This window comes from Ursus maritimus, unplaced genomic scaffold (genome assembly GCF_017311325.1).
Source record: "Ursus maritimus isolate PB19 unplaced genomic scaffold, ASM1731132v1 scaffold_22, whole genome shotgun sequence".
NCBI classification, from domain to species: Eukaryota; Metazoa; Chordata; class Mammalia; order Carnivora; family Ursidae; genus Ursus; species Ursus maritimus.
Genome location: NW_024424675.1, coordinates 14,847,807 through 14,862,597, shown reverse-complemented (window position 1 = coordinate 14,862,597; position 14,791 = coordinate 14,847,807). Strand labels below are relative to the sequence as shown.

Below are 14,791 nucleotides of genomic sequence, written 5' to 3'. Positions count from 1 at the left end.
GAGAGTATGACATTGTGACTGCAACTGGTTTCAAGAACTTCTAGAACTGTAACTAACATTTAAAGTTTCCCTTGTATAGCTGTTTTGGCTTGAGTAGTAAAGCAGGAAGATTACATCTGCAGGTGTAATCAAAATATATTTGACTTTATTTTCAACTTTTTTATAACTCTTTATCTCTTCATAATGCTAGGAAACTAGTAAAAAGTACTTGGTTACTGAAAGGCAACATGCCAGTTCCCTATCAGTAGGGATTTTTAAAAGCAGACAAAATTTTGTTTATATGTAAAGAGCATTTCCTTAGAAAGGAGCAATAATCAGGGATTTGAATTTAATTATGTAATTTTTACAAAAAAAAAGAGAGGGAGAGAGGAAAGGAAGGAAGGAAGAGAAAGAGAGAGAGGAAAGGAAGGAAGGAAGGGAAGGAGGAGGGAAGGAGGGAGTGAGTCTGGGAGGAAGGAAGGAAGTAAAGAAAGACAAAAAGATTCCTTAGGCATACAAATTGAACTAATTTTCCTTCCTGCCTAGCTAAAAACATGTGTCTAATGACTAGAGAGTATTTAAGCTAATGCAAGTGTGATTTACATCTTTCAGGAATGGACAAATGAGGTTTTCAGTTTGGCAACAAACCTGCTGGCCCAAAACATGTCAAGAGATGCATTTCTGGAAAAAGCGTAAGTAGCTCTAATTTTATTACTAAGGGTGTTGCTTCTTCTGAGTCAGTTTCCTTTCTCCTTTGTGAGTCTTTTGTTTATGCTGCCCTGGCTTCTCCCATTGATAAACATAAACTTCCCTTTGGGATTTGTTAGAGAACTGATACCTCCACTGTTTGGAATTGGAAAACTTCCAAGACAGATCGCTGTTTTCCTCGGAGCTGCACGTTGGTGTTAGGCTGAGCTCCCCTGAATGTCAAACCCTTTGACACACAATAAGGAGACACGTCCAAATCCAGACAGCTGTGCTCCGAAGCAAAAATTGTTAATTTCAGAGAGCCCTCTGCTTCTGCATTTGCCTGTGTTATATCAATTATTAATCTGACAAAGAGAAAGGAGAACATACGGTACTTGATTTCTCTCAAGTCTTAGATCTCTGATAGATGCTATAATAACTTCCCTGCCTACCTAAATCAATAGGCTGATGTCCTGATTCCTGCCCCTAGACCATCACAGAAAGTGTTAGTAAGAAAAGAGAAAAAGATGTGGAGGAAAGCATAGAATGAAAGGAGAGGGAAAGACAGTCTTTCTAAAAATAATTTGACCAAGGAAAATAATGACTTTTGCCAGACGAGCAGCAAGGAAAGCTGGCTGTTTTCACTTTGGAAGCTGTGGATGGCCAGGAGGTTGGAAGCCTTGAGATCAAAACCACAAGCAGAAACATTACTAGGTGGTCCTCTATTTTATTACCTTTCTCTTTTCCCTCTTCTCCCGTAAGACATACCCATCATTCTAGACTGAAGACTCCAGCCTACATTTATTTCTCACTCTTCTGTGAATTCCTTTTACTGTTAGTACTTCATAGGTCTTCACTCACATGTTTTTTCTTTATATGATCATCTCCTCTTTAGTTTGTCACCATGAAGACCCTTCTAATGCCTCCCCCTACTCCCTTCCTTTCTTCTGTCCTTTTACTGACTTTGATCTTAGCATCCTTTATCTAACAGACATTTCTACAACATCTATTGTGCCAGGTGGTATTAGTGGAAGGGAACACTGAGATAAAGAGGACATCTTATCTGAAATGTCATATGTTATAGCTAGTAAAACCTCTGGTTGGCTAATCATTCTCTGCTGCAAATGTCCCTTTCAACAAGTGTCTCCCCATGAATAGCTGCTACGGACATTCTAGAACACGCCTTTTGATGAATACATTATAAGCATTTCTGCTACATATACATCTAGGTGTGGGATTGATGGGTCATATGCAGTTTCCTAAAGTGGTAATCCCAATCTACACACCCCATCAGCAGCGTTAGAAATTTCTGTTGCTCTGTCTCTCTGTCCACATGTTCATAAGCAGTGGAAGAGATAAATGCAGTAGTTATACTGTCACAATCAAATACTTTGCAACGAGAATGAATAACCTACAGCTATAAGCAAAAAATGACGATGGATCTCAAAAACGTAATATTGAACGAAAGAAGCCAGACACAAAAGAATGTGATTCCGTTTAAGTGAAGTGCAAAAATGGCCAAAAATAAATCTATGTTGTTTGAAGTCAGAATATTGGTTCCCTTTGTGGGCCTGGTTCTGGAAAGGGGCTCAGGAGGGGCTTCTGGGATGCTGCTAAAGGGAGAAGGTTCTATTTCTTGATCAGGGGGCCTATTGCCGAGACCTGGACAGTTTGTTAAGATTCAGCAAATGGTAATACACGTGAGCCCTTTCTGATGTATTTTATTCTTTAATAGACAGCTTTTTAAAGATTAAACACTTGTTTTTCTGCTTCTCCAACAGCTATACTAAGCTTAAGCTGCAAGTCACTCCAGAAGGGCGCATTCCTCTCAAAAAGTAAGCTACAGGAGCATTTCCCAGTCAGTGTTCATGTTCTTTCCTCAAAGATTTGACTCCGTGCCATGGCTCTGTTTTGTTTCTCCACTGGCCCAAGTGGGAGTCTGAGAATGCATGGTAACCCCGTTCTCCCTCACGCTCCATGTTCACATCAATGCAGCCGGTTTCCTCATAGAGATTTTCCTGTGGCATCATTTTCAAGAAACAGCAAAGCAGGAAGAGGGGGGAAGGGGTGGGGGAAACTTACAGTTAAGCCCAAAAGGCCATTTGAGATTCAGATCTATTCTAGGCATGGCAATTGGGCGACTTCATTGCCTCTTTCTACCAAGATGATGCTAGCCTTGAAGGGGGGGCTGCAAACTCAAATGTCAACAGAAACCAGTCAGGCAATTTTATGGGATGAAGCAGGCCAGGAGCCCGAAGAGCTGGAGTGAAGCCCCATCTAGAGGAGACAACGACAATTCAACTCTACCATTTTCCTTGTGGGACTGGTGGGCTCTGGATGCTAGATTTTGTCATGTTTCAATAGAACCCATAAATTCAAATTATTATATTCAATTGTATTTTTAATATAATACTTAAACTCTATTTGTCCATAAGTTGACCACTTTTTTATTGAAGTATAGCTGATACACATAAATTTTATTTTTTAGAACCAAATTCCTGATCAAAGAAAACACATCCTTAATCTTTACCCTTTGACCTACTAGCTACTGGTAGGCTCCTGTTCATTACAATGTTAAATTATTAGTAGTAATAGTAGTGATTACTTGTTTATTAGTAATACTAGTAATGTATTCCTTTAGAGCAATAGGTCGCAGCAGGGAGACAGAGTTATCAAGGATGTATTTTAGTGCTTACTCTTAGAGGCTATTTAGTGCAATATTTTTTAATTGGGTCATCACCTTTGCCTCAAGATGTTGATTTTATATTAGACATTTTGATTTGGAAAAGCACATACATAGATCTTTTAGAACCTACATGCAGATGCATGGAGCATGTATCTCTAGAGCGACAAAAAGGTTTGATTCAATGGGATACTTTCGGTTGGTGTCATCTGTAAGTATGATCCATATCTCACTGTTGTGATTTCACTTCCCAGCATATACCGCTTGTTCTCAGCAGACCGGAAGCGAGTTGAAACTGCTTTAGAGGCTTGTAGTCTTCCATCTTCAAGGGTGAGCATGTTGCTTTTCTAAAATTAGCACTACTAAATAGCTGTGAATAATCATACTGAAACATAACTTGCCCACATATCACCCAAACACTTTTTTTAAATTAAGAAAACCATAGGACTCACTTGTTAGTATTTACAATATATGGGGCCACTGTAATTATATTTTCTTTCATTCCCATAAACCCAATATGCTGATCTAGAAAGACCTTTGTTCTTTGTAAATAATGATTTTTAAAAACCATCTAATAGGGGAACCTGGGTGGCTTGGTTAGTTAAGCGACTGCCTTCGGCTCAGGTTGCGATCCTGGAGTCCAAAAATCAAGACCCGCATCAGGCTCCCTGCTCAGCAGGGAGTCAGCTTCTCCCTCTGACCCACACTCCTCTCATGCTCTCTGTCTCTCTCATTCTCTCTCTCTCAAATAAATAAATAAAATCTCTTTAAAAAATAAGAACAATAAAAACCATCTAATATAAAAAGGTATCGGCCAAGAAGTGTTATATTGTTAAGAATTTAAATTTCTCCTTAATAACAAATCGTTTGTTGACATCCCTGGAGACTTTAGCTAATAATTATGGATTATGATTAGGAAGATATTTGAAATAACAATTTCATCGTATTCCAACCTTTTTAAATGTCTAGTTTTAAAACGTGTAAGTTAATAAGCAATTAACATGGTAGCACATGTTTAGATGTAAATATATTGACATACTCTGCAGGGCTGTGCCCACCAAGTTTTTGCTGGGTGGGGTGCAGGTTCAGTTTGGAGACCACCTACATTGCTCATATGGTGGTAAAGTGGATGAGAGAAAAGCCACCTAGCATGCCTTTTTTTTAGGCCCAACACATTGGAAGCACTCCATATATGTTGCCCACCTAAATTAATTTGCCTTCATTTCAATGCATTTCTATATAACTGGCTCTAAAATTATTTGTTACCATCGTTTCTGGGAGAGCGGAGTCTGTTGTATGAAACCTTGTTCTCAGGCTATATGCAGAACTTGCCTTTCTATTGCAAATTATTTTTATCCTAGTATCTAAGCAACAAGTAAGCTCTTTCCCAAGGATAACACTTACACTATAGGGAGAAACTTTGAGCCTCTTGAAACACTCTGGCAATGTTCAAGTTGCTTTGAATGAAGTTAAGAAGCCATTCCTAAACTTATCATTAGGTTATGAAATAGTATTGAGTGCTATTATTAAATTTGTCAGCCCATTCTTGTTGTGAATACTTTTCAGAAAAGTGAAGTTTATTAAGGACTTTGGTAGGTAACGGAAAGAAAAGAAAGAGTTCTCCCCCACTCTGAGTTTCCTGCTGTAGGTGGCAAGAGCTGGTGATGCTGCCAACACTGGACAGAGCCTTGGAGAGGCTCCCCCAAACATTTTAACCTTCACTTTCATAAGCAAAGTAAAATGATCGAACTTATTGTTGCTCTTTCCTAGATGCTCTGGGGTAGGATAGAGAGGCAAGTTAAGGTCCCATCATTTGCTCAACAAATTATTTCTTGAGCTCTTACTACCTGCCCTCAGGCACTGAGAATGTGGTAGTAAACAAAATATGGTCCCAGGATTCAAGGACCACAGAATTTCTGGGGGCGCTCCTCCAACACGTGGACCAACACAAGTGTAAATAGGTGGGGTGGGGAGTGGTGCCAGGAGCAAAAGGCATGTAGTGCTTCCATTGCGAATAAGAGAGAATCATTCCAGAAAAAGAAAACGATGTGTGCAAAGCCCTGAGGCTGGAAAGAATTAACCGATCTGAGTAACAAAAAAGACCTCTGCATTTAAGCAGAAAAAGGAAGCTTGAGAGATGAATTTAGGAAAGAATTTTTTTCCTCTGCAATTGCTCCTGATTTTACCTCTACTGGATTACATCTTATGAATACAATGACCAAAAATTTTAACTTATTATAAATCTAGCCAAGGGAGAAAGAATAGAAAATGAAGCTGAATAGAAAATCATATCCATCAACCAATTCTCTGTAAATTGCAATTTTCTAAACAATTGGATTCTGACAATTCAGTCAATAAATATAAATTGAGTTTTTACAATCCACTATGTCTATTATAGGTTCATGCTTTCAGACCAATATCAACTGGAGACATTTTTAAAAGAAAATGAGATTCAAATAACAGGACTTATGTTTAAATTGAAAAAAAAAATTTATCTTTAATAAATTAGATGTTATGACAATTTTCTGAAAACAAATTGGAGACTTTTTAAAAAACAGAATAAACCTCCATTATGAAGTCTTGAAAGATCATTATTCATAGTAAAGTATACTTTACTTGGAGGACTTAGGACTTGTAGAATTAGGATGCTCTCAAAAGATCTAAAAACCAAAGTCAGTTTCAGAGATAGGAAGTAAATATTTCCCTAAATGACTATATTTTAAATCTTTCTTGTAATTTCATATCTACAGAACAGCGGTTCTAGAAAATATCCACTAATTAGCAAAAAGATTCTGGATACACTGACAAGAGGTGTTTTAAACACTCCACAGAAGAAAAGGTTATATAAATGGTAGATAGCACTGCGTATCTCGGAGCCTCATTTCATAGCCAGTGGTCGTTCAGACTAGATTGAATTGTGTTCTGTAAATAGATACATTACCAGAAACACAGTGGATATCCTGTTGAGATTTTTTAAACATTATCTTTGTGCACATTGTTAGGGATAATTAATGCACTTGAAGTTGTATCCTGGCCAACACGATCCAGTGGAATAACACATTCCTTTAGAGGGTACTCCTTTAGAGATTACAGTTGCTTGCCAAAGTTACCTTAATTGTTAAAAAGTAGCACTGTATCTAAAAAGAGAGACAAAGCAATTACTGTCCTTCTATTAATAATCCAAACATATTTTCCAGGGAGACCTTCGGAGACCTTTCCATATTCAGAAAATTACCATTTTACCCACAAACTTTCTGAGAACTGAAAGTAGTTTACTTGTACCAAATTCCCTTTGATTTCAGACTTATTAACTTGAAAATAGCTCAGTGACATTTGGAGTTGTATTATAGTCATTGCATAGCACTGGCACTTTAATGAACAAGATAGGAATAAATCCATGGACAGTTGACCCCAAAACAACACGCATTTAAACCTCATAGGTCCACTTATATGTGGATTTTTTCAGTAAATACAGTACGGTACTGTAAATGTATTTTCTCTTCCTTATGATTTTCTTAATAACGTTTTCTTTTCTCTAGGCTATGTCATTGTAAGAATACCATATAGAATATATATAACATACAAAATCTGTGTTAATCAACTACTGATGTTATCATCAGTAAGGCTCCTAATCAACAGTAGTCTATTAGTAAAGTTTTTGGGGAATCAAAAGTTATACATGGATTTTCGATTTTGTGACAGGGGGTCAGCTCCCCTAAAACTCTGCATTGTTCAAGGGTCAAGTTATTTGTTTTAAAAATAAATTTTACTGTATTTATGAACTTATATGTAACACCAAGGAAAGCAATGATTATTTTGGATTTAAAGAATACCATAGGGGGTACCTGGATGGCCGATTAAGCATCCAACTCATGGTTTCTGCTCAGGTCATGATCTCAGTGTCATGAGATCGAGCCTCACATCGGGCTCGGCACTCCATGTGGAGTCTGCTTGAGATTCTGTCTCTCCCCCTCTGTCTCTCCCTGCTTGTGCTCTGTCTCTCTCTCTCTCTAATATAAATAAATAAATAAATAAATAAATAAATAAATAAATAATAAAATCTTTTTAAAAAGAGTACCATAAATTTACTAAAGAATACAATAAATAAAATGTTAAAAAAAAAAAAAACTTCTCCCAGGATGACTATAATATGTTGCCTTTCTCCTATGCCATACACCCAGAATATAAATCAGAAATACAATCATTTATGTAGCTGTGACTCTTAAAATCACTAATATCAAAATTCTATCTTTATATCACACTGAGAATTTGGTGTAGTATGAGTAAATTTACTTGTAATTATTTCGTGTATTCTATGGCCAACTCAACTTTTACCTTATAGCTTTAGAACAAAAATACTGAGAATTAAGTTGATGTGAACATTTAATTTGTTGGATTACAGTATGAGTTATGGAATCACACAACCTGGATTCAAAGCCATAGTGGCTCCACACACACAGGACCTTAGACAAGTTTTGTAAGCTGCCATGTCTGTAGTATTTGCATCTGAAAAGGGTCACAACCACATAGAGTTGACATGGGATCAAATGAAAACATGTAAGTAACACTCTGTATGCATGCACACAATAAGTGCTCAGTAAATATTAATTATTTTCCTCTGAGTAGTTTTTCATTTGCATATATGGGGTTTTTTTCTCTCTCTCTTTTTTTTTTTTTAAGATTTTATTTATTTATTTGACAGAGAGAGACAGCCAGCGAGAGAGGGAACACAAGCAGGGGGAGTGGGAGAGGAAGAAGCAGGCTCCCGCAGAGCAGGGAGCCCGATGTGGGGCTCGATCCTAGGACCCTGGGATCACACCCTGAGCCAAAGGCAGACGCTTAATGACTGAGCCACCCAGGCACCCCATCTCTTTCTTTTTTTTAGTTTAGCATGTGGATATGTCATAACTTGGTCTATGGAATCTGGAAATACAATCGCCAACAGTACTACTATCAAATTTTAAAAGAATCTTTTCCCTTGAGGGATTCTTTGTATCCGAGCATGGAATTGAAGCAACTTCATTTTTAAAGTTTGCCAATACTTTGCAGTTTCTGGAATAAATGGGCCTGATTCAGACTATATTACTCTTCTTGATTGTACATCTAAAAAATTCTGATGACAATAGCAACAAACAACCACTGATGATCTGTTTTGTATTGGAAGCATGATGTGGTGGGCCAAGTCTTAGACTACAAGACAAAAGACCTAAGGTCGGGTACCATGTCCTGGTTTTACCAGCAAACATTGATTGGGTAACTATTATATGCTTGGCAGCATGCTTGGGACACAAAGGAATTGAAGAAGAGATAGTCACTTCACTCAAAAATTCACAGTCTAGTAGAAAATCAGAAATATAAAAAACCTGGGGAAAACTGTGTGATAGATTCTATAATGAAAGTATGTAAATGCAGATTGTGGATACAGAAGAAGAATGTGCCATCTTTAGCTGTTGTGGTCAGGCAGGATTACAGAAGAGTATCTGAACATTAGGTGTGATCTTTAGAGTGTTGGATTGAGGGCTTCGTCCTGCTCAGATAGGACAAAATGAATCTGTTCCATTCACTTCGCCAAATCATGAGATCCAGGAAAAGAAAATAAATAAGATTTGTGAATTTCAGCCTTGTTTAAGATGTAAGGACTTGTCAGTAGCTTTTCTACAAACACCTCCCCTATACCCTTTCAGTTCAGCTTTCAACAATGCTCATTTTAACTATGTCTCCAAAAATATTTTTTCTCCTATTTTCCTACACTGATCCCAAAGGCTTTAGGATGTCCTCATCAGTCAGGTTGGGCAAAGAAAAATGAGGCAAAGAAAATCAGCTGTATTGAAATGGTTTCTTTTCTATGTGCTAACATCTAACTGGTAATAAAAATAATATTGTGTTTATTTAGATTGTCTCATTAATTTTTCATCTTTAATAAGAAGTCCTAATTCACAGCTGGTAAATAAACAAGGGTTAGAGTTTTAGGAAAGCATATTGTTCTATGAAATTATGTGTATGGAATCTTTTATAAATGACTTCAGTTGAATCTGATATCCTATGGGAATTCTATTCTATCAACTTCCACCTTTCTCATAAGTTGCATTTATTTATTTAGTAAGTATTTATTGTGGACTTACTATATGTTACACACTGGAGATCTAGCAGTTAACAAGCAACACACAGGTTCTAGTTTGTGTAGTTCTGCAGGTTAGCAAGAAACAGAACCATACACCTGGGAGCACAATACAGTTAGAGTGGTGAAATATCACACCAGTGAAATGTAATGGTAACCCAGAATGGAAGACAAAACCCGGTTCAGGAGGAAGAGGTTTTAAACTAACACCAGAAGAGAGAAAAAAATAAGACATCAATAAGACCCAGGTATACTGATCCTACATTGGACCACTGCTATGTAATGGACCTTGCTAGGTATAATGCTACATGTGTTGTTTGGTTATCTCAAAATTCTGTTTTGCAAAATAGATTTTTTTTCCTGCTCTATAAATGGATTTAGTAAAGGAAATATTATTTTATTCATTCATTCCACAAATATGAGACTCTTGCTGTTTGCCAAGTGGTGAGCTAAGTTCTCTTATCTGTTAGCAGGCAGTGTATAATTTCAGGCAACAATTTTAGGTATTTCTATAAAAGTACATTTCGAAACATATGCATATGGTAAAAGGAAGGGTTTTTTTTTAAGAGCTTGAAAATAAAAATAATTATATAAACACGTACCTGAAATAGGAAAACAGCATGAAGAATGTCTTTCCTGTTAACAAAGGCTTGAATACATGCTTCCGGTTTCCATGGCAGCCCGACTAAACAGAAAAATAAGTCATAGAAATGACTTTTTATATCAATGACTTGCTTCCCAAATGGTAGGACCAAGGGGAATCAGTGAGAAATAATGACTAGTGCTGTCCTACTTGCAAAAACTCTTTTACAATTTATCAGATTACTTAAACCGGAAGGAACATTGTTTGAAAAAAAAAAGATACAAAATTGAAATTTATGTTTGCATTTTGAAAATGTCTGTTTCTGGGTCCTTTGCTCTTTAAAACAAATTCATTCAAACATCTGCTAAATAGCACATAAACAATGTGAATACTCTTCATGCCACTGTACACTTAAAAATGGTTAAAATGGTCATGTATATTTTCGAAAAATTTTTTAAAAGAGTAAAGCTAAAAAAGAAAAAAAACAACCTAAAAAAAATTGCTGAACAGACCCTGGTTTTGCTAAGTCTAACTTAGTAAATGTACTTTAAAAATTACCTTAACATCCCCTTAGAAGAGAAAACTTAGGAGTTTTCTTATAATGAAAGAGCAACAGAAAGTATGGCTTTTGATTCCTTAAAGCCAGTGTCCAAATGAACTCTACAGCTGGCCGCATCGATGTTTTCTGAATGTTTACCCTGACCTGGAGAAAGAGGAAGGGGGAGACAGACATGAAAACAGGGACGGGGCAGGGGGGGTAAGATAGGGAAAGAATAAGACATTTCACTGACCCTGTTGCTTTATTTCCCAGAACGATTCAATACCTCAAGAAGATTTCACTCCAGAAGTGTACAGAGTTTTCCTGAACAATCTTTGCCCTCGACCTGAAATTGATAACATCTTTTCCGAATTGTAAGAGAACAACACAGCATTTTAACCCACTTTTTTTTCAGCTTGCAGGGGTGCTCGGGGTGGCTCGGGCAGGATTTTGAGCAATAGAGGGAGACGAAAGAACTCCTTGGGCACGGTGTATGACAACAATGCTTCTGTGTAATTTGTTGGAGACAATCAACATTCCTACCTCTGAGGTGCAACCATTGCTTTTAATGAGTGAATGTTTGCTATGATTTGTTGCTGGGTGTTGGTGTTTTAGTATGGGGGGGGAGGGGGCTCTGTGTGGTTTGAAGATCACGGCTAGAATAGAGCATCTTGGCTCAGGGAGGTAGACGCATGATGGAGGAAGCTCTGACCAGGGAACCAGTGGGGTTATGTCTTGAACATACATTAGTAAAATGAGAACTCTGGATTGCAAAGAACCCTCCCAGCTGAAGGTCATTTGCTTTTATTTTAGAAAATATATAGGCATTTCTTTAAAAAAAAAAAAAAGAAAGAAAGAAAAAAAAAAAAAGAAAAACCAAAACACCAGGGCAAATGCAGGGCAGTAGCAATTCACCTTTCCTACTTCACTGAAATCTACATGATGACAGAAAATCAATCCAAAATTTATCAACAAAATAAGGATTTTTCTTTATGTGGAAGAAAGGCCAGCAGTGCTAAGAATGACACTGGATATACTCACTCTGTAATGTTCATTGCTCTCAACGATGGATTGAGCATCAGCAGCAATTGTTACCATTGAACTTATCTTTGGGTTGTCAACAGGATTGAAACTGGAAGCTTGAATCACACTATGTTGAAGACTTACCGATTTTTGCTGAAGCATAACTTTAATGAAAAGAAAAATGTGTCCAGTTTGTTGACTTTTCTTTAAGTAATGCGTGATAAATACATCTCTAAATGATTAAGTGAGATATGGGGATTCGATGACTAAACCAGCAGTTTAGCGTCGTAATCAAAAAACAACCCATACCTCTATGTTCAGTTGCGAGTGGTGCATCTTTACACACCAGATGCGTGGTTTTCCTACTGTGGATTTGCTTATGCATCTGCTGTACTTGAAGGGCTTTGGGATTTAGTGGCAGTGGTTGCAAAAGATATTGGCATCCCACAGAATGCAGCAACTGTGATGACGCAACACATGTTTTCAGGGTAAGACAGGGATGTCCAGATAGCATGTATGGCAGGCTTCTGTCTCTCTATAGAAAATGCAAATATATGAATGAGACTGGTGGACAAATATTCTAATTTCTGTTTTTTAATTGGTTTTAGTGGTGCCAAAAGCAAACCATACCTTACCGTCGATCAGATGATGGACTTTATCAATCTTAAGCAGAGAGATCCCCGGCTAAATGAAATACTTTATCCACCTTTAAAGCAAGAACAAGTCCAAGTATTGATTGAGAAGTATGAGCCCAACAATAGCCTCGCCAAAAAAGGTCAGTCCACTTTGCCCCACACTGAGGGAAGCTGTGGTTTCCAATTGTGAATGGGTCACCCCCTGGTAGGTATCGACATCAAGGACTGTTTGGGTCAGTTTCCCACATTTGTATGCCTGCTTTCCTTTCTGTCTTAAATCACTAGTGGTTCAATTAGACTTCAGTGTGTGATTTTGTTGTTGTTGTTGTTATTGTTGTTATGTGCATGTATGTATGTAACATATTTTTTTAAATGTCTAATCATTTGTTTTTGTCTTAAATTTACCCAGTGACTGAATGCATATTTCTCATTCAGGAAATCTTAAAGGTTGGCTTTGGGGGGAGCATCTGGGTGACTCAGTCAGTTAAGCATCTGACTTGATTTTGGCTCAGGTCATGATCTCAGGGTTGTAGGATCGAGGCCCGTGTTGGACTCCATGCTGGGTGTGGAGCCTGCCTGAGATGCTTTCTCTCTCTCAAAAAAAAAAAAAAAAGGAACATTTAAAGGTTGCGTTTTTGGCTGTGTTTCTAGAAGTTCTGTAAAATGACCCACAGCTTTTCTAAATCTCTAAAACCAAAGAGAATATTTAATCCATTAGACCCTTAGTTTAGTTTAGTTTACACTATTGATGAATTTTTCCACTTGGGGAAATATAAAATTTAAACTTTTATACGTTAAAAAAAATCAGTGTTTGTAGAAAAAATGATTAGTCTAAAAATTAATATCAGAAAGACAGCTCTCAGTTGCCTGGAAGTTATTAAGAAATTTATGTTTTTGATTCTGAAGAACCGAATTGCCAGAATAAGATCATGATGATTTACTTGCTGGGCGTTTTCAATTATACGTGACATCACTGTCCCTGAATCGGTTCTTCAGCTTTCTCTTTACCACTAAGACCACACCTCACGTGGAGTGAAGTATCTTCATTGAGGAAACTGGTATGTTGTCACTGATGTTATTGTAAATTGCCTAAATATTCCACAGAGAGGAAAGTAAAGTACAATTAACCAGTTATTAAGAAAAAATAAATTGCATGTTAATATGCAGGCAGGTCCTAAGGAACAGAAATAACTCTGGCAACTCACCATCATTTATAAGTATGGTTAACATAAAGGTAAATTAAAATGTCTTTTAACCCATTGCATTTATTCTGGAACTAGTCCTCTAAATGAAAAAAAAAAAAGAATCTATTAAGTATAAAAGTAAAATATTACCATTAACTTTATCCTACATGTTTTTAGCTCGGTACTTCTTACAGAGGAAGTTTTTTGGGTTTTGTTCTTTTTCACGGTCAAGCGCTTTCCCTTTGTTGTCGTCATCCTTATTGCTGCCGTAGAGGTGAGGTCAGTCAAAGGGGACGGCTGACCCAGCGGGGTGTGTTGGCATTGTCAGGCCCACCCCCCTGAACTTACTTCCTGATACCCTTCCGTCCCCAGCACCTCGGAGATGGCATTTCTCGTGAGCGTTATGCAAGGAGTAACTCCTTGCAGATTTCACCAGGGCAACTTGGAATCTGAACTTCATCAAAAATAACTAACGCAGTGTTATAACAAATCCAACAAGACCTCTAAACACAGCCCACAGCACGAAGGAAACAAATAGCTTTTGTGAAACCAGTGAGGCACTTCAGAGCCTAAACTTTGCCACTCCCTCCACTTTTCACATCACACTGCCCATGGTCTGTGCCTCAGCCGGTGTAGGACACCTCCATCCATCATACCCTGACCACCCGAAGGCAGTAGAGGATACAAAGAGAAAAATTTGTGACAGATTATTGTAAGGCTCTGTAACCCTGGCAGAACCCATTTTGATTCTAATGGAAATTCAGATGATATCTCTTAGCATTTGCAAGTATATTTAGTGCCATCTTATAGATATACTAGGTATGGATTCCATAATCACAGCAGGCACACACATTTCAGGTACATTTAAGAAACCAAATCATTTATTTTTCTACAACTTAATATGATATTGATGATAAGCCTCCATGTCGGCCCTGATGTGATTTTTTTTAAAATCATAGATTTCATTTCTTAACCCAAATACTCTTGAAAGAAAATGAACTTGACAGTCCTTTTGTTTGCTGCTTTGGGTCTGTTTATGTTTGCAAAGATACTATGGAAAAGTGTTTTAATGGGTTGACTGTTATTTCATTGTCAAAAGGATAACGATTTTGAAATCTTCTTTTGTAGGACTAAGAAATTGCTGGGTTAAACCTCAATTCGCTAGTAATTACGAGTTTTAATAATTTTTTTATCCAAAGATGAAAATCAATTTTTAAATTTGATTTTGCTGTTCACCTCTGATGTTTGACTTCAGGATTTTTTCAAAAACTCTCTTTTGTGTCTTCTTTATTTATAACATAACTACAAGTAAAATCAAACAAAGTACAATTTAAGAAAGTACTGTTTGATTTTAATACGAT

At 37.2% G+C, this 14,791-nt stretch overlaps 1 protein-coding gene across 4 annotated transcripts in view; it reads left to right on the top strand.

Annotated features, from left to right (window-relative positions):
• PLCB1 (phospholipase C beta 1) overlaps positions 1-14,791 on the top strand; it is a 660,507-nt gene that overhangs the window by 446,369 nt on the left and 199,347 nt on the right. For all 4 annotated transcript variants that reach the window (XM_040637987.1, XM_040637985.1, XM_040637986.1 and 1 more), the window contains exons 5-9: positions 592-671; positions 2,448-2,501; positions 3,604-3,679; positions 10,862-10,962; positions 12,220-12,386. In XM_040637987.1, the coding sequence (XP_040493921.1) occupies positions 592-671; positions 2,448-2,501; positions 3,604-3,679; positions 10,862-10,962; positions 12,220-12,386 (478 nt within the window). The remainder of the gene's footprint in view (positions 1-591; positions 672-2,447; positions 2,502-3,603; positions 3,680-10,861; positions 10,963-12,219; positions 12,387-14,791) is intronic.